The sequence below is a fragment of the Tinamus guttatus genome, unplaced genomic scaffold (genome assembly GCF_059628265.1).
Source record: "Tinamus guttatus ecotype Peru unplaced genomic scaffold, ASM5962826v1 Tinamus_guttatus_pri_ptg000403l, whole genome shotgun sequence".
In the NCBI taxonomy this organism is placed as follows: domain Eukaryota; kingdom Metazoa; phylum Chordata; class Aves; order Tinamiformes; family Tinamidae; genus Tinamus; species Tinamus guttatus.
The window spans coordinates 321307-340349 of record NW_028288937.1 but is presented as its reverse complement, the minus strand read 5'-3'; the positions used below and the strand labels follow the sequence as shown (position 1 = coordinate 340349).

General features: G+C 45.1%; 1 protein-coding gene across 3 annotated transcripts in view; it reads right to left on the bottom strand.

Annotated features, from left to right (window-relative positions):
* The window catches only part of TTBK1 (tau tubulin kinase 1), a 66907-nt gene that overhangs the window by 13064 nt on the left and 34800 nt on the right, over window positions 1-19043 (bottom strand). For all 3 annotated transcript variants that reach the window (XM_010217440.2, XM_088531251.1, XM_088531252.1), the window contains 7 exons: window positions 18668-18733; window positions 17872-17964; window positions 17047-17172; window positions 15349-15503; window positions 14367-14586; window positions 12072-12247; window positions 9837-10395 (listed from right to left, as the gene is read on the bottom strand). In XM_010217440.2, the coding sequence (XP_010215742.2) occupies window positions 9837-10395; window positions 12072-12247; window positions 14367-14586; window positions 15349-15503; window positions 17047-17172; window positions 17872-17964; window positions 18668-18733 (1395 nt within the window). The remainder of the gene's footprint in view (window positions 1-9836; window positions 10396-12071; window positions 12248-14366; window positions 14587-15348; window positions 15504-17046; window positions 17173-17871; window positions 17965-18667; window positions 18734-19043) is intronic.

Genomic DNA, 19043 nt, shown 5'->3' with positions numbered 1-19043 from the left:
GCTGGTGTCTCTAAACAGTGAGCATGTCACTTGGTAGTGTTGTCTTTAAGGACAGTCTTCTGCAAGCTCATCCCACAAGGTCGGTTTTGCAAAAACTCCTATTTCTTTTCCTTTTCCAGGTGATAAAAATCTTTTTAATTTTTTTTTCCATATGGACCCTACTATTGATCTCACCAGTACAGAAGATTTCCCTCTCCTTGATACCCACGAAAGACTTGGACTAGCGCTGAGAGAAAGCCAGGAAATAAGCAGCCCTAACAAAAAACATCCCCTTTTGTAAGTGATACTGGGATCTAAACATGCTTTGTCTGGTTAGCTAGTTTTCAACTTATTTATAATTTTCATGAGACAGAAGCTTTACTGAAGTCTGTGCCAGTCAATTATCAGTCAGACGTTTGATCTTGTCAGAAGAACAGTACCAAGTTTATTTGGAAGAAGTTTTATATATAATCATGAGTAGTATTAGGTAACTTACTGCCCTTCAGGGTTTTGGACAGAGCTACATGTGAGCTATTTATTGTATTGGCCAAAACTGTCCGGTTAGAGTTTATTATCCTGTCCTGATATCCAATTACCTAGTTTTATCCTGTTTATTCCCCTCTTCTTTCTGGAAAACTACTTTTTTTTTTTCTATTTCTACAAAATTTCCTTCCTAAAATTGATCTTGCAAAGCAAACATCATTTTTCTTTTTTTTTTTTGGAGACTACCAGCCGAAAATTAGTAAGTGCTACTGATTTCAAATCTCCTTCCTCCAGATCCTGCTGTTGCAGCCAGGTCAACTCTACTGACCATGGGAAAAACGTCCTCCTCGTTTCCGCAGCGTGTCCGCTCACCTTCGGAGAGCAAATTGGAAGGAATTAATGTAACAAGAATGAGCGTGGGAAGCGGCAGCTGTGACTATCTGATGTTAGCAGGTAAGGTGAGGCAGGCGGATGCCTGCCTGAGCGTGTCCTGGGAGATGCTCAACGACCACGCCAGGTCCTACGAGCTCCAGAAAGCACCATCTCACCCTGCCTGGAACTGCACTTCTAGATTTGCTCAGAGAAGCACGAATTTGAGGTTAGGAGATGTTGGGCAGAACTGCTACACCTCCAGAAATCAGAAGCTAGAGGGACGCATTCACCATAACTCTGCTGGAAACATCCTACCTACTCAATCTGCTGCTACTCGTGAGCTTCCTCTCGACACCCAGCCCGGTCTCATGTTGCTCTCACAGCTGCCAAAGTTTTCCATCTGCTTTGCTGCCTGCATCCTGGGCTCACCTACTTTCCATAAAGTATTTTCCCTTTGACTCGCGCTCTCCTAAAGCCCTAAGCACCAGGACTGTCTTCTTTAAGCTTAGCACCCGTAACACCTCTTCTCCTGGAACCCCAGACCAATAGATCTGTTCAACGGAAGACAGCGGCTACATTAACTTAAATACAGAAGATCTCCACACAACCCAGTGCTTTACGCAGCAACTATACTGAGAAGGGTGATATATCCCTTCGGATCAGGGAAATAAGGATGCTTAGACCAATTTAAATCAAATTTGATGTCCCTTGGCCTCTGAGATTCAAGGCATTTTCAGAGAAGAGCTCCAGGGGCTCTGAATACAACATGCTGAGGCCAATGCTCCACCACCACGGGTGACCTAATTAGTACAAAACAAAACCAAAAAAACAAAAAACCCAGAAAGTTGGTGTTGCTCCAGTGTAAACCAAAACCCTTCTCTGGACCAAATTGGTTATCCTGGGACAACGTAAGGCTTTGCCAGCCTTCTGAGGTTCTAGAGAAATGGCAGAAAAATACTTTAAATTCCTGAAAATTCCTTTTTTGTTTGTTTGTCTGTCTGTCTGTCTGCTAAGAACAGTTATTCTGGGCTCAGTGTAATTGCCAGGTTATTTCTCAAGTGAGATCAGTTATAACGGGCATTTCCAAGCAAGGCCAAGAAGCAAGGAGGCCAAAAGCCAGAGGTGCCTAAAATTTCTGGAATTTAGAAATAGCATCATATACAGCTGGATCAGTAAGAAAATCCTTGCTATCCAAACTCGTGACAGTCTGAGCCTCTGGGGGAAGGCAGGTAGATTGGGAGCAGCTTAGGCATGGCAAACAGACAACCTGGTTCATGGAGTAGAGGTAAAGCCAGAGATGGAATAATGTGGTTGGGAACAAAACTGCAACAAAAACAAGGCAGAGGGAGGGTTGGATCCAGAGCCAAAGCAACCAAGAGATGCATGAATGTAACTCCACAAGAGGGACGAATCCTGAGGTCCTGCCTCAGGTGAGCTTCCAGTGCGAGTCTGCCTGTATGGAGATGGAGTAAAACGGCCTACGGCTTTGGCCCAGGGGAGACGCCACCAAAGAAGCTTGAACCGAGCGGCACGGGGAAGGCAGCGCTCGGGCCCCTCCGCTCCCGTCGCCAGCACGCGGGGCTCCCGTCCCGTGCGAGCATCCGGCGAGGCAGCCCCGGGGCTGCGGGACGCGGCGGCGACGAGCCCTGCGCTCCAGCTCTGCCACCGCGGACGGGTTCACCACACGCATTCGCATCTTCGGGGAGGCCGCAGCCCCCAGGCCAGGCTGCCGGGAGGTTTAGAAAGGCAGATGGTTGCAGTCTCGGTGGGGTCTGGTTGCAGGGGCTTTGGACGTTACAGTACCTCAGGCCAGTGTTGTCTGGGATTCAATATTGCATTAAGTGGAAACACGTTTGTGGGCAGGTGGGCTCTATTATTGCATTATGGAGGCTGCTGCTTCCCTGAACGGACTATGTTTTGTGTGTGAAGCGGGCCCACACCTGCTGGAGCTGGGACCTGGAAATGCGCAGGACGGAAGGCATGAGTCTGTGGTTTCCTGCCGTGAGGGGCATGTGCCTGCGGTGGGGCATGCGCACGGGGCTGCTCTCCGCCGAACGGCTGCGCTGTATGAAAGTACCACCAACGTGAGGGTAGTGTTCTGTCTCCAGGGTTGAGGAGGAGAAAACGGAGGACGCCAGTCTTCTCAGGGGGCTGTACCTCGGGAGGGAGTGCTGAGAAGGCCTGTCCTCCTCCAACTGAAAAAGACCAAGAAGAGTGGAGGAAAAGGTGTCAGGCAAAGACTTGACTCGCCCCTGGTTTGCGCTGCGCATGCTGCAGACATCTTCGCTGGCGGATGGAAAACGCTTTTGCTCTACGCTGGGCCTTACTTACTGTCCTGGGTCTATATATTCCCAAAGATCCTACGGACACCAGCCTGCAGTTACAGCGGGCCTGCCTTGCCTTCCCCAGCCACACGGGAGCGTGAACGGCACCGGGAGCACCAGTCCCCTCTGGCTACTGGGAAAGGTCTCTTCAGGCCACACACCTCTCTGCTCCTCTGGCATCGCTTATCTCGACATGCCCTTAGGCTAATCACACCTCTTCCCTGCAGGTAACTGTCAAACTCACAACTTAACTTGGAAACCACGTGTACGAGAACGCAAAAACCCTGTCACTAAAATCATTACGTTTATTTAATACAGAGGGATTCCCAGAGGCCCTCTCATGGCTCTTACTAAAAGCTGCCCCAGGGCAAAAGCAACTTTGGGGGCTCTTAGTGGACGTTCCTGCTCTTACACTTGTGCTGACTTCCCAATTTCTCTTACAGTGAGTACCTGCAGGGGGAGTGTTGTTGCTTCCAGGTTTTGTTTTTTGCAGGGGCAACTGGAGGACAGGCAACATGTGAACAAGCAGGCAGGGTGTAATTACCTGCACTAATTTCAGAGCCACAGGAGGGCAAAAGCAGAAGATAAAGGCTTAGATCCCCTTTCTGCGATGCTGGCATGGCAAGGGAAGGGAAAGCACACTCAGAGCTCAAGGTCTGAGTTTGTAGCATGATGAGATCCCAGGGCCAAACTTCCCTCTACACAGTGAATGAGAGAGAGAGAGGCAGGACAGGAGTGATTTGCAAAAATGCTAAGCTCTTCTACAGCCTTTCACCTGTGCTATGCAAAGGGCACCTTCACGAGGATGCACAGGCCTCTGCCTCCAAGACAGATCTTGTTCTTGGAATTACTTTTTTTTCCCCCCCTCTCAAATCCATCTCCTCCCTTGTAATATACATTTATTTTGGGAAGTCTCCGTCACATTTCAAGATGTAACTGGGAAACATGAAAAGGCAACATGGCCTTTTCTTGAACTAATACTGCTCTGACTGAAAAGTCACCCTTGAAAACAAATCCTATGAGGAGAAGAACTGGGCTTTATCCTCATCACTCATCTACAGCCTCCAGGATCTTTGCAGCATTTTGAGGCAGGTACCTTGTCTTCCAAAGTACCCAGGTGTTTCTAAGTGTCCAAGAACTACTCAGCTTGCAATGGGCATTAAATGTGAAGAGCAATTATCCACATAGTCCTAAATGTATCCCACTACACAGAACAGATTCACAGCAAAAAAAACATGTAACGCTGTGACTCAGAGTACGAGACACAAATTCTGGAGAACAACTGTAATTGCTCATTAAGGCAGGCATCTCCGTGCTTGCACGGTGTAGAAATTTGATCCTGGGTGTATATTATTTGCAAGCTGCATGGACAAGTATAATGGCTTTCATATTATTTGATTTTGCATAATCTAATGCATAGATTAGACGTATTAGGGCTGCAGCATAACTGTCTGATAAATTAGAGTCAGAGCTGGAAGGGCTGCCCTCCTTTAGTCCTGCTGCTGGCAGCCACAAGCCTAGACCTCCTGCATCAGATCCATCCTGCTCTGTTTGGACAGGAACCATATGACAGCTCTCATGTGAAATCCTAGAGAACTGTGATGTTGATAGGGCTCAATAGGTCTTAAAGAAAATATTAAGTGTACTTAAGAATTACTGCTGAGCTTAAGCTTTTGACTTTTGTATGCTGTGCATTTAATATGCATGCACTAGCTTTATTTCTGCTCTAGCATCATCCTTTCACTGAGCCTATATTCTTAACACGTGCAAGAATACAAACCCCAAAGGGAAAGAGCATAAGGGCAGGCGGGCAGCTCTGCAAACATCCTTCATCATGAGCTGGCAAGCTCTTCTCCTTGGCAGGGAAACGGGAGGAGGTGCATGCCAGGGAATGGCCTTGGCTACAACTGGTAAAAAGTGCAGTTTTATGGGAATTAAACTCAAGTGATGGCCAATGTGAATCTATCTCCTTTTTCACAAATGCTCATTTCTCACCACTGCAAAATGGCCCCTCAGGTCCCTTTGGATTAGCTCACAGAAGGTGCTGTAGAAGGGAAAGGAAACCAAGACACTTAGCCCCCTTTTGCACCTCATTCTCCCCTCCTGCCTTCTTACCTTAACTGACCTGTTCTGCCCAGTGTTGTGCATCTGCTGGGCTACCTTCTTCTGCTTCTATCCATTGCTTCATTGCTTCAGCCCCCCTCTTTGTTTTCTCTCCCACCTCAGAGCCAGTAAAGTGCTTGTTTTTGCCTTCTCCTCCTCCTTTCTACTTTAGGAGTACTCTGGGAGGGCCAAGTACTTCACTCCTCACTGCTCCAGGGTCTGCAAATACCATCAACTGAAATCCTTCTCACCTTTCCCTTTTCAGTGCAAATCAAACAAAATTCTAACAGGCCTGGGGCAATCCCAGAGCTCTACACCACCTAAGTCAAAAAGGTGGTACAGATCATCTGAAAAAATAGAGCCCTGGCCTTGTTGTGAGACATTTTCCTCTTTCTCCTTGCCCTGGTGTGAGGACCCAACATCAACAGAGGGAGGCAGCAACATACTGGGGCCACTGAAGTGGTCACTCCCTGAAAAAAAAACACGGCTAAATAGCACTGAGGAAGATTTTTTTTAAGGGTGATTCAAAATACACCTTTAAGTTGGTGAGGAGCCATAATCATGTCCCTCCACACTGTTCTTGATGCTGGGAGATGGGAATGGAGGCTCGGGAGAGACCTTACCCCTCTCTACATCTACCTGAGAGGAGACTGTAGTGAGGTCGGGGTCGATCTCTTTCCCCTATAAATAACCACCTATAGGACAAAAGGAAATGGCCTCAAGTTGCACTAGGGAAGGTCAGGTTAGATGGTAGGAAAAATTTCTACATGGAAGGAGTGGTGAAGCACCGGAACAGGCTGCCCAAGTGGTGGAGTCACCGTCCCTGGCAGCGTCCAGGAAACCTGCAGATGAGGCACTTAGGGACAGGGCCGTGATGGCTTTACAGCTGGACCTGATGATCTTGAAGGTCTTTTCCAACCAAAACAATTCTACGGCTCTATGAAAGCAAAACAAGCTCTGCACTTTGCAGAATATATCCAAGGATAGACAAGGATCTCCCCAAGTTCCTTCACTTTTTTTTTTTTAGATGGAATAACGTTTAAGTAGTCAAGTTTAGACAGGCAAGTTTTTTTTTTCTCCAAAAGTTTTCTACAACACCAATAAGCACTAGCAGTAAGAGAGAATCAGAGCCAGGAAATACCTGTGTTCACAGACCCATAATTGGAAGAAATGGCTGAAAATCCTAAGTTTACGTGCATTTGTGTTTCATTACAACACAGAAGCTAGAATCAAGTTGCCATCACCTCGAGTTTACTCAGCATATTTGAGAACTTCAATAAATACTTGAATCCTATTTCTAGCTGTAGATATATTTTTGATAGCAGCAGGAATCCTATGCCAGGATAAATACGTAAACAGAAGTTCTGGCTCAAGATTTCCTTTACTTATTTTTAACTATACAGTTTTATCTGCATGTTACTTGCATAAACATCAGGAGAGATTGGTTACTATGTTACCAAAATATATGTGAAGATTAAAGTAGAGTCTAAGAGGTCTGCTAAATGGTGTTGCTGCATGCTGAGCTGGTGAGCATCCCAACACCTCGAGCCAGCTGTAACCCTCTGCCTTGGATGGGAGCAGGTCAGGCCCCAGCAGAACTGCTCAGTGATCAACAACCTCCTGATCAAAGGGCTCAGCTTGCTGCCTTTGCTGAGCAGTGCACAGAGGGGAGGGCTTGCACTGGACTGAGTTTCTTCACAGTCCTGACACCCTCCACACCTGCGTTTCCCGTGAGGGCAGCGTTCCACTGCTGTTCTCTTATTGTCAATTGAAACTGGAAGACAGCTAACCTGTGAGAGTATTCCAGACAGAAATTTACCCAGGCCATTCAAAGCTCTCCATCAATCTCTTCTATGCGTCATTTTCCCTACAGCAGTGCCCACAACAATTTCACCAGGTCACCACCACCTGTCACACCTGCACTACAGCATCCTTCTGTGATCTGCCTGACCCCAACAAATCCAGACATCTGCACAAACTGCTGACATCAAAGTGAGGATAATCTGGGGAGCTACCGGCCCCTCAACCTCTCCTCAATCCCTGGGAAAGCTGCGAAGCAAATCCTCAGGAAAGCCATTTCCAGATACATTCACAACAGGAAGATGGTTGGGAGCAGTCAGCACGGACTCGTGAAGGAGACCATGCCTGACCAAGGCTGACAGGACTCATGAAGTCCAACAGAAGTTCAAAGCCCTGCCCTGAGGAGGAATCACTCTGTGCACCAGGGACTGACCAGCTTGGCAGAGAAGGAGCTGGGGGTCGCGATGGGCAGTAAGTTGAACATGATCCATCCATGGGCCTTAAAGTAGAGAAGGTCAAGTGCATCCTGGGCTGTAGGAGGATGCAGGCTGATGAAGGGGATCATTCCCCTCTATTCAGCACTGGTGAGACCGTACCTGTGTCCAGTTCTGGGCTATCCAGTACATGAAAAACACAGACATCCTGGAGCGAGGCCAGTGAAGAGCCACAATGCTAACTGTGGGATGTCGTGTCTCATACAAGGAGAGGAAGAGAAAGCTGAGCCTGGCTAGCTTGAGAAAGCTCAGTGGAGATTTCATTAATATGTATAAATACCTGAGAGGAGAGACTAAAGATGATGATGGAGCCAGACTCCTCTCAGTAGTGCCCAGTGAAGGGATCAGGGCCACTAGACACTGGGACAGGTTGCCCAGTGGCAAAGGAGTCCCCATCCCTGGGGACATTCAAAAATCCAACTGGAAACAGCACCGAGCAACCTGCTGTTGTAGACCCTGCTCTGAGCAAAGGGGTTGGACCAGATGATTTCCTGATATTCTGCCAGCCTGAACCATTCTGGGATTCTATGATAATCCAGCAGTTGCTGTCTTTTTCCAAGGAACAAGTAATGGCTCACATACTGCAGGAACAGAGGAAATCCTCAAAGCAGGGATTACGCAGTTGCTAAGTACTGACACCGAAGCATGTCCACCGATTTTAGCGAGAACAGAGAGATCCCAAACCCATACAAGCAGGTCCATGGCCTTAGGCATGGTAATTCTGCATTCAAGTGGCATTTTCACCTATCTTAAAACTCAGTAAGGATTCAAAGAAGAGAAAGACTTACTCATGAACACACTGTCTAGTCACAGTTTCGCACAGACCCAGAGCAACCTGCCAGCAGACACTGAGGCTTTCAATATTTTCATTAACCCTTGGTCAGCTGCTCTTTTCCCTCATCAAAATGCTGGTTCTTACCAACTGTCCCCCCATCTCTGCTCTCCTGAAGGAGGTTTTTGCACTCCCTTATAGACCCACACAAATTCAGTGTTAATCCAACTAAGTACAAAGCTACGCACAGGAGTAACTAGACCATGTTCCAGAACACAAAACAATTCAATTGCCTGCTGGAAAACTGAAGCTGCCTAATATATTAACAGCAACCACCCATTATCTTTGTTTACTGACAGGAAATTAATTTACTGTTTGCCTGTGTAGATGATGTTTTTAGGTGACTTTTTTTTTTTTTAATGCTCAATATATCAGTGAAGTGTCCCTGCTCCTTCTTACAGTAGGTCAGTGCATCTTGAATTTGGTTTGATTCTTTTCAATAGTTTCTTGCATCATTCATGCTTTGCTGCCAAAACTAACAGTCTTTGCTTTCTTGTATCTCTCTGGGATCCAGAGGACAGAAGAGTCAAACAAGGATGGAGAGAAGACGTTTTTTTACTATGGTCCATCCAGTTTTGGTACCACTCGTGTTACCAGTCTAAATGTTCTGCTGAAGAACAAGCTGGTGAAGGAGAGCACAGAAGGGAACAAGCAAACTGCAAAGGCTCCTGCAGGAGGTGGGTATCGCTGTGTGCTGTCCCTAACACAAATGCGCCCCAAGACCCAACTTGGTTTGCTGGATCACATGTACATGGGATTATATGTACATGGGAAATCTTCACTAACATATAAATTTCAGCCCTTAGCAAAAACAAAATCAAAAAAGTTGTCTACGACTCCTGGAAAAAAATGAAGGAGCTAGTGAACATTTCTATGAGTAAATACCTGGTAACAGCAATGCCAGTCCCTGAAGTAAGATCAATGGTGTGTGTGTGCACACTGGTTACCCTGAGCTTTGCATTAGGTATTCCAAAGAAAGTTTGACTTGGGAGTTATTTTGTGCTCTGCATCACACCAGGCCTGCTCACTGCTGACAAGTGATTAGATTCGAGGGCGCTCTCTTGCTATAGATCCTGCTATTGCTCACTAAGAAACTAGGTGGAGAAGACTTGGTAGCAACATCTCCATGCAACCAAATCACTGTGGGACAGCAATAAGAGAACTCATTCAAGATATCCACAATCAGATCTATGCTCTCCTCCTGCCCCTGTGCCAAAATGGCTGAACAATCTTGATAACATTATGTCCTTAGTAGAGGATAACATTACTAGTTGTAGGGAGCACCTCTGAGGTGTTCACAACACTTGCAGAAAGGGTTTCACACAACAACATCCATGCTGGAAATCACAGCTTTCTCCAGCAGAGCTGAGGTCTCCCAAGACAATGATCATGCTATGCTAGGCAATGTGATACAGATCGGAGCAAAGGAGACTTTGTTAAGGATCTTACCTGTCTCTGAGGACCAGTAGGTTCGGACTCCCGTCTCCTTTGTCGGGTGGCTGGTGCTGAGTGCAGGGGGGAGTGGGCTGGACTTCCAGTCTGCTGTTCATGTTTACTGTCAGATACTGTTTGAGAAGGTCCTTCGTGTCTGTGGGAACTGTCCTCCTCAGTCACGGGCTGCATACCCCGACTTCGCCCATCGTGCATCTTCGGCCTGACTGCAAGGTCTGCCCCCAAGCGCCTCCTCTCCTCACCCTCTTCAATAGGTCTTAGTTCCTCAGGTTCCTCATCTGTGGTTCCAGAGGTGCTTGGCTCTGCACCGGGATGAAAGTCCTTCAGTTCTGTCTCCTTATCAATGATAACCCACTCCTTGCTATCAAAGTCCTCTTCCTCTGCCAGGGGTACTGAGCGGAAAGCATTGCTGAGGGCTTCATGTTCCACTGAAGCAGACACATCCATCCTACCACTTGCCTGCCGGTCTGCTTGGCCAGTGTCAATGGACAACATCTGGGCTGGCTGGGAGGAACACACCAGCCGCGATGGGGAGCCAGGCAAATCCATTCGAGACCTGCAGCCAGAACAAGACACCGTCAAAAATGCATCAGGTTTGTGGTTAAAATTGGGGGTCGTAAGGCAGAAACCCTCTATAGTTCTCGCTCATTTCTTGCTATGCTTCAGACAGACAGACTTAAAACATTTCTTTAGAATCTACATAAAGACATTGCCCCTTAAATGCTTCAATTTCAGCATCTTCCTTGTAAATGACAGTACAAACCAGTGCTACCCCACAACACCAATATGCTCTTCCTTCTTGGAATGCTCTTTATTTTTAATTAAAACAACAACAAAAAGAAAGCTACTCCCCGACTAGATGTCCCTGCTGGAGCAGGGCAGTTGGACTAGATGACCTCTAGAGATTCCTTCCAACCTCAATCATCCTGTGATTCTATCTCTTAGCAGTTTCTTTACTGGGTTTCAGCAGTTCCTTTACTGGATTCCTATAGGATCTTCAGCTCTGCTGCACTCCCACTAAAGTGGCTGTTGAGGCCTCCACAGTGGTAATAAGTGTCCTTTGAAGAGAGTAAGAATATTTGATCTCTACTGTGCAGCAGGAATTTCACTGAACTGCTCAACAGGCATAGGCGATCCCAGGAGAATTTGAGTAACAGGAAGGAAATATGGCAAATAGCCTTTGTCAAAGGTTATCAAGATAGTGCAATGTTCACTGACACAGTTTAAATAGCAACAACTTCCAGAGCCATGCAGAAATATTTTTCAAGCACTCCCTAAGCCCTGATGGCCAAGACAGCCCCTCAGCTAGAAAAGGCAGTTGCAAAGATCGTAGCTGCGCCCAGAGGGGCTTTTTGATCCTGATTCATTCCCAAACACTGTCCCTCTTTGTCAGACCTTGTCCCAGAAGAAGGCCTGTATCTTCCCCACCTCATTTAGACGGGCCATTTCACCACTAAATCATACAACTGCAGTCCATGCCCTTATTTTCAGTGGGAAAAGGAAGAGAGAAGAGCAAAGGCTGTGAAGGGGGTGCCCAACAGAGCAGTTGCACCTGCACTTCCAGTTGCCCTATGTCTTGTAACACCTGTATTTCCCAGCATACAGTACTGTAAACAACTTATTTTCATTGCTATTTTTGCTGTCTTTGGTTTCTTGTTCTTTTCCTTGCTGTGAATTTGAGTTAAGATATTCCTATAACCCTCAAAATCAGAGTTTGCCTTTTAGGTATAATACGTATTTTGTGCATCCAAGCAATTACAATACTTTATACTGAAATATGGTTATTATTCATTAAAAATAATAGAATAATGGAACCACCTTATCAGGGTCTGTCATCTAGCTCCCAGAACATGTGCATCCCAATATGTATCCTAAGAAAATACATTCTTATCTCCCACCTAAATGACTTTGGTCAGTGACAGCCTAGTGATTATGTAATTTCTTTCTCAACCCTCTCTTTGCCTTCACAGATGTCTCTCCCCCTCCATTCTTGGGGTCTTTCCCATTCAGTGACATCTTTCCTACTGACTCTCCTTACGATCAAACATTTAGCTGCTCTGGGAGATCAGTGCTTCATCACTGAGGTCATAAGCCAAACCCAGGACTTTTCCACCCAGAATTGATTTTTCAGTGACTGCTGATTTAATGAATGGCTTGGTGTCAAGCGTCAATCCTCAAGATGCTATTAGAAGCAAGGAGCAGAAAAGAGGAGGATACAGAGGGCGAGCAAACCTTCTTTCGTGTAGATCTGCTTTGCCATCAGCGGTGGAGAGGCGCTCGGACTCGGGGCTGTTCACGCGGCGGTACCTCAGGGAACGCGCTTGGGCGGTGGGGGACTCGGGAGGCACTCGGACAGGGGAGCTGGGACACACACCATTTCTCTGCTCCTCTTCTACCATGCACTGAGTCTGCAAGGGATAAGCACAGGAAGTCTCAAAACCTGATCACACACATTGATTTCCCATCCTTCACCATCGCTCCATGCTTTCCTCCAGGACACACCTGCACAGCTGATCCAAAACAGCCAACCTCCCACCCACCTTTCCCTACGTGACCCCTAACTGCTTACCCAAGATCTGCTGTATGAAAAAACCCTTGTCTGTTTATACCTGTCTAAGTCCAGACAAAGCAAGGTGCATAGTTTTACTGCTGATGAACAGAGTATAACTAAGTCAACTCCTAATTACCAGGGGCTAAAAGCAAAAGCCTCCAGGCAAAATCCACCACAAGCTGCAACATCTCTTAGAGTTTTGCACAGACCCAAGGTCAGCAATTTGGAGAAACAGGAACCTGAACACGCTCTTAGACACTGAGAGTTCATAGAGAGCTTATACTCTATGTGCTTTCTATTTTCATATGATCTGAGTGAATTTGATTTTTTAATTTGGCAGCAGCCAAAGGAGCAGAGTAGGTGGCTGCAGCACAGTCTTCCTCTGCTCTCCACAGTGATGCTTCCTCCTGGGAGAGGAGACCTTGGTTAGACACAAGTGCCAGGTAGATCAGTCCAAAGTGCAGCAGTAGTCTAGGGCTTGTGCTCAAGCCAAGCTGTGAAACTTTGGTGGCTACAAGCTGCTTCTGTGCAGAGGTGTGGAGCGAGGTGCTGGTGCAAGCTCCTAGCGTGGAGAACATTTACCTTTCGCATGCCCTACTCAGTTGACCTCTGCTAATGCCCACAGGATCTGAACGTAAACAGAATTTCCAGTCCAACATTGCTAACCAAGAGCTGCTGTTAGTGGTAGGTCACACCTCTGTGTCGGTACAGGATGTACAGCAAGTCAGTGCCCATCATTTAGCATGTTTAAACCATTCAGGCTGGGTTTGGACTGTGTAACTAAGTGCCCTGTGTAGCTGTGGGGAGCTGGGAGAGCTTTCAGGCATTCCTGCAGCAGTACAATAGATTATAGGGATTTAATGTGTAATCCATGGAGGACAAAATACACAAGAAGGGAAGTGATAAAGAAAGAAAAAATGGGTTTGGGAGAGAAGCAGAATGCTGATGTTTTAACTGTTGAGAAACAGGTTACTTTTAATATCTAAGACCAGAGAACGGGGTGAGGGTATGAGAGAGAAGAAAGGGACTTACGGAAAAACACTGAATGAGAACCTTGAACGAGAACCAGCAGAAGAACCTCCATTAGATGGGAGATGCCCTGATACTACAAGTCAGTTTTAGACAGGTTTCTCTGCTAACAGTATTAAGATGAATGCCACAAATACCAAATTACTTAAAACATGTAACTGAGCTAATATATAATCTTACTTGAGGATTCTCACAGTTACCATTTAATATGGAATCATTCAACTGAGATGCTTTCAAGAAATTACATCCCATTTACAAGAAAGGACAGAAACAGCTTGAAGATTATGAGGAAAATTATGACAAGCTAAGAAGTCTAACATAATCTTTGAATACAGAAGTACAAGAAGATTAAGTGATGCTTCTCTCTCCTCAGAAAGACAAAGCTTGATTGCTGGTGCTAGATGCACCAGCTGATCTAACCTTTCATTTTGTAAGGGTAAAATCAGATGCTGTTTATAAGACTGTGCTAATCCTGGACAGTTAAAAAGCTGGAAGAGAAGATCACAGTGCTTATGATGCTAGGTGTAGAAAAATGTGGCTTTAAAGACATCTCAGGCTGAATTTACTTGCCCAAGAGTTTAAGAGACAATAAGATTTTGGCTTATAACCTCCAATATTGGAGTATTTCTGATGTCATATCAGTTTCAAAGACCAGGATTCCATTGCTTACAGTATCAAAATACTATATGATGACATAAAATTGTATGAAAGATTCACTCTAGCATTATTGGGTCCAAAATGGCATTTGTGTCATATGAAACTCAAATTTATTCCCAATGCCTTTCGTTCTACCAAAAATTTTTGGGCATTCCCCATTTCCACCAGGAGAGACTCTCTGGTCTGCAGTATGTTGGATGCTACAACAGTGCTTCCAGGTGGCTTTTAGAGGTCTATGAGCCCCCTGCCCTAAGTCCAGCAGCCACAGGAGGTAAATAAATGTTCTTTACTTTGCTGATGCTGATCCTGAGTTTGTTGCGATTCACATCGGTCTCTTCCCAAACTTCAGCCTCATTGAAAGCAGTGTTTGGAGCCTGGCCAAGACCTTCTGTTGGCCGGCCTGACAGGATGGGAGGCGCATTCTCTTGATCACTCAGATGTTCACCCTGTAGGACATCCTCAGTGTTTTCACGAAGCAAGTCCCCAGGTACAGGAGTGACATTAACCACCCTAGAGAAGAGACAAGAAGAAAGGTAAATTTATTAGTATTTGAAGAAACAGACCCATCATGCTGTCACACAGCATTTCCTCAATAGTTTTTAGCATTGAGCAGAACAGGTGATTCAGTGTTATCCAGGGTAGCACAGTCTTAAACTGAAGCATGAGAGGATCCTTACAACACCCTGGCACAAAGACAGTGAGATGGATCAGCCAAAGAGTCTTGGAGATCTCAGGCTTCACATGTCTTTAGAAGAACTCTCCAGGAGTGCCTGTTATACAGTGCTTAATTTAAAAGAACCTTCCCCCCGTTTACATGAGGCTTAATAAGCTTTACAGTGTTTAGCTTCTGTAATATTAAGGTAATTTTATTCCTTAATGCCAGCCCCAACAAAAAGCAACAACATTGACCAAATTGCTAAACCTCCTCAATTTTTAATTGGACTTGTTTCACTAGACACCAACGTACTTAATGCACCTCTAGTCCAGCACATGAAACACTGTGAAGGACTGGGACATATTTTAGGTGTGACCAGCACACACACACACTCCAGAACTCAGTATCACTAACTCACCCCACCACGAGGCACTCTCAGAGAAGTTCCAACCATCTGTGTCATGTAATATGCTAAATATATAGAAAAATATGGGCTTCATAATCCTGGCCAAAAGCAGATCTTCCTTCTCAGGACCATAATAGACCTTGAACCTTTTCAAAAATTAACTTGTCACTGAGCACATGCACAGTCTCACCAACATGATAGCAATACTCACCCAAACATGGCTGCTGTTTGCCTAGTGTTTTGCTGCGGAGGAGTAGAGGTGCTAGTGGACAGCAAGATATCTGTACCAGCCTTCTCCCAGTCAAAGGCTTCATTTTCAGTAATGCCTCTTTCTTTCATGCTATTCTCAAACACGGACATGATTAGCTAGAATAAATTGACAAGCACGAGTTATGTTAAATAGCAGAGTGTCTTTCACAAAAAGCTAAAGCATGAGCACTAGGGCCAACGGCAGTTTATCATGTCTATCTTGTCTATGAAAGGTACCAACAAACAAAGAGCAAATGTCACAAAATCATACTGGTTGTTTCCCAGGCTGGTTTTGGCTTGGTAACTGCAATTTCTTTAAATCTGCAGAAGTGCATGCAACATTTTGACACTGATTTGATTAAACCATGCAGTTGACTTCTTACTGTAGGCTTTACTCTAAAGCCTGAAATTCAGCTCAGCCTTCCTGCAGATGGATCTTCCGTTTGATGTGCATAGCCCGAGAGAGAACAAAACTCCTGCCAACACTGTTGTTACCAACAGCACTGGACACCTGGGGTACATCACTTGTTACTGGCCTCCAATTAGATTTTGTGCCACTGAGCACAACCCTCTGAGATCAGCTCAGTGTTCAGTACACTGATCATCTGGCCTGTACGTTACCAGCTTGTCTATGAGGAGGTAATGGGAGAGAGATTCAAAAAAGCCTTGCTGAAATCAAGGCAGACACTGCTCTCCCCTAATCTACGAAGTCATCTCACTGTAGAAGGTTATCAGGATGGCTCTGCCTGATTTTCCCTTTGTGAATCCATACTGTCTACTCCCACTCATCTTCCCGCCCTTCATGTGCCTGGATTTTTTCGCCAAGATTTATTGCTCCATCATGTTTGCAGTGATCGAGGTGAGGCTGGATATCTCACAGCTTCCCTAGGTACCTGTTCCTTACGTAACATATTTTATCTGGAAAGTGTATTTTTTTATTCATTTAAGAGTAACAGTTGCTATGCAGCAACTCATAAGCAGCTAACATGCAGAAGTGCTGCTGGAAAGCTTTGGGATAGGTTTGTTGGAACACCTCCTACCATCCTCCCATTCATCTGATGCATTATCAACAGGATCAGGCACTCAAATAAGACTGCACAGATGTTGTTTTCAGCTCTTTGGCTATAAAGCACAGTGTAAACCACTGTGATATTAAAAAATAATAAAAAAAAAAGTTGCCACAGTTAAATTGTGTTAGTTGAGCTGATAACTGATCATACATGCGCTGATAATTAATAGCAAATGGGAGACAATAAAAGATATATTAAGGTGAATGTTGATGGAAAAAAAAAGCCAGCAGAACTAAGGCCCATGCTAGTGTGCAAGAAAGCAAAAACAACAGTGTGCACTGCTGAGCTGTTGGCAAAGGCGCCTTGCAGACTTTGGCAAGTTGTGCTAAAATTCCGTCCCATTTAGTGTAACTCGCAACCGTATTTTTTAATAAAAGCTAAAAAGTATTCTGGTCATTGGGAAAAGCTTACCCAAACAATTTGGGTAGAGTCAGGGAGAGGAAGAAGAAACACTGAGATGTTGAAGTAATGGGATTATACAGTCCAACCTCTTACTCCCGATTCCTCAGCATGCATGGAAAAAACCCATAAAATCCAACTGCCAGTGCAGGGTGCCTTGCATCACCTTGGGAACAAATTAAAGCTCCTACCTGATAGTCTGGCTTGGTGAAGTAGTCTAGGCTTGCAATATGATCCAGAAATAGGTGGAACTCTGAAGGCATGTGTTTTAGCAGCATGCGGTGTTCATACTTCTCTTTTATCATGCCAACTTGCTCCTGGAAAAGAGAAAACCACCCGAGTCAAAATCTTTCATTGCTTCTTATTCATACTTCCTCAAGTCTTATGGTTCCTAGAGTACCATCCAGCCTCATCACTCCTAGAGCACAGCCTCTCCTCGGATCCAGCACTTCCATTACACTTTCTCCTATTTTAGTGCCTCCAGCAAATTTAAGCTGATTATTGCAGGGAACTCCTGAGTCAAACTCACTTCAGAAGCTGTCCCTCTGTCCCTTCAGAAGAGCTTTCTGCACTTCTGTCCCACAGGCTTCCAGGGGTTGCTGTTTTGTCGCACAAGGCTCTTTCAAGATAACAAATACTTTAATTCATTTAAAACTTACCAGGTGCAAAAGGGTGGGCTTGGGGATGTGGGAAGGAAGAGTTCTATCCTCTTTCCATTGACTCTGTTTCTTTGTGAAATCTCATCTTAGATCTATCTAGATTTCCCACTTTTGTTGTTTGCTTTGTACCAACAGAGTCACTTGACGTGCATATGAAAATACTCAGGTATTCTCAATAAGGTAAGCTCCACACTATGCATCAGCACACACAAAAGCCAGTTAGCATCTAGCAGCAAGTCTGGATGAAAAACAGCCTTTTTACTTCCAGAAAAAATTGCACTGAGCTGCAGAAGGTGGATTAGTAAGAGCCACAATAACGCAGGACCCTACCTTAAGTGCAGGCACTAGGTTTCCTACCTTATCTTTGATCTTTCGCCAGGGGAGCTGACCAACTGCAAATTCTACCAACATGTAAAAGAGGGACCACAGGTCATCGTGTCTACCCATCTCCTGGAGAAAAGAGAGATAAAGACTGAGCAGCAAAGTTCCACACTGCTCAGCAGAGCAGATGTGCTTTCTACAAGAGCAACCTCATTTTAAGAGGCAGGAGGAGAGGTCACACAATCCTTCATACCATTGCAGAACCCAGACTGAAAACCAAAGATGCAAAATCAAGCATTAAGTGATATCATGTATGCACTTGAGTAACCTCCAAAAACACAAACATACAAAAAAACACAATATGTAGAGAGCCTTTCAGATATTGTTATTTTTTTAAGCTAAATATCAAATTATTTTCCCAAGACAGCAGTAATTTACAAGGACTTTTGTAAAACACTCATCATCAAGCACCACAATATTTTACAGATCTCTAACACCTCCTTCCAAAAAGGTTAAATCCCTTGCAGATTCCTCCAAAGAAAAATAACAATTTAAACAACGCAATTCCAGGAAAGTTACAGAAAGAGGCTCTTACAACAGGAAAAACTTACAGCAGTGCTTTGTGAGCAGCAAGAGGATTCTCTAGACAATCATTGTAACAAAGGAATCAGTAGCACAGAGTTCCTGAGGAACCCTGACTAAACTATTTGGAGAAGCTTTCCCTTTATTTTTTAAATCCAAAACTTCTACTTTATACCTCTGCTTCTGAGAACAGCTTTCTGGAAAGAAATAGCCTTGCTCTGTTCACCCCTTATTACCCCAAAATACTCACTCTGTTTTTGTGTGCATTCACCGACGCGTAGCGGACTGTTCCCCGAAACCCAGCAACGTTGCGAGGCTGAAGGAAGATAAGAGGGAATCTCAGAGACAGAGCAGGATACTGCAAAAATCCCCCACACAGATAACCCTGAGGACTTCCTATCTATGTCTATGTTGTGTCATCCGAGAGACACCAAGCTGCTCTTGATACCTTCACTTGTTCTGTCAGTCATGCTTCCAACTCGGTTGCCTCACAAGGGCATTTGACCATACAAGTTCACTCACTGAAGATATCATTTTTCTGAGCAAGGAGTTAAATAAAATCCAACCAATCCTTTTAGCTTTGCTAAAAGGACTTCGTTAACAGAAGTGCTTGCAGCAAAGTTAGG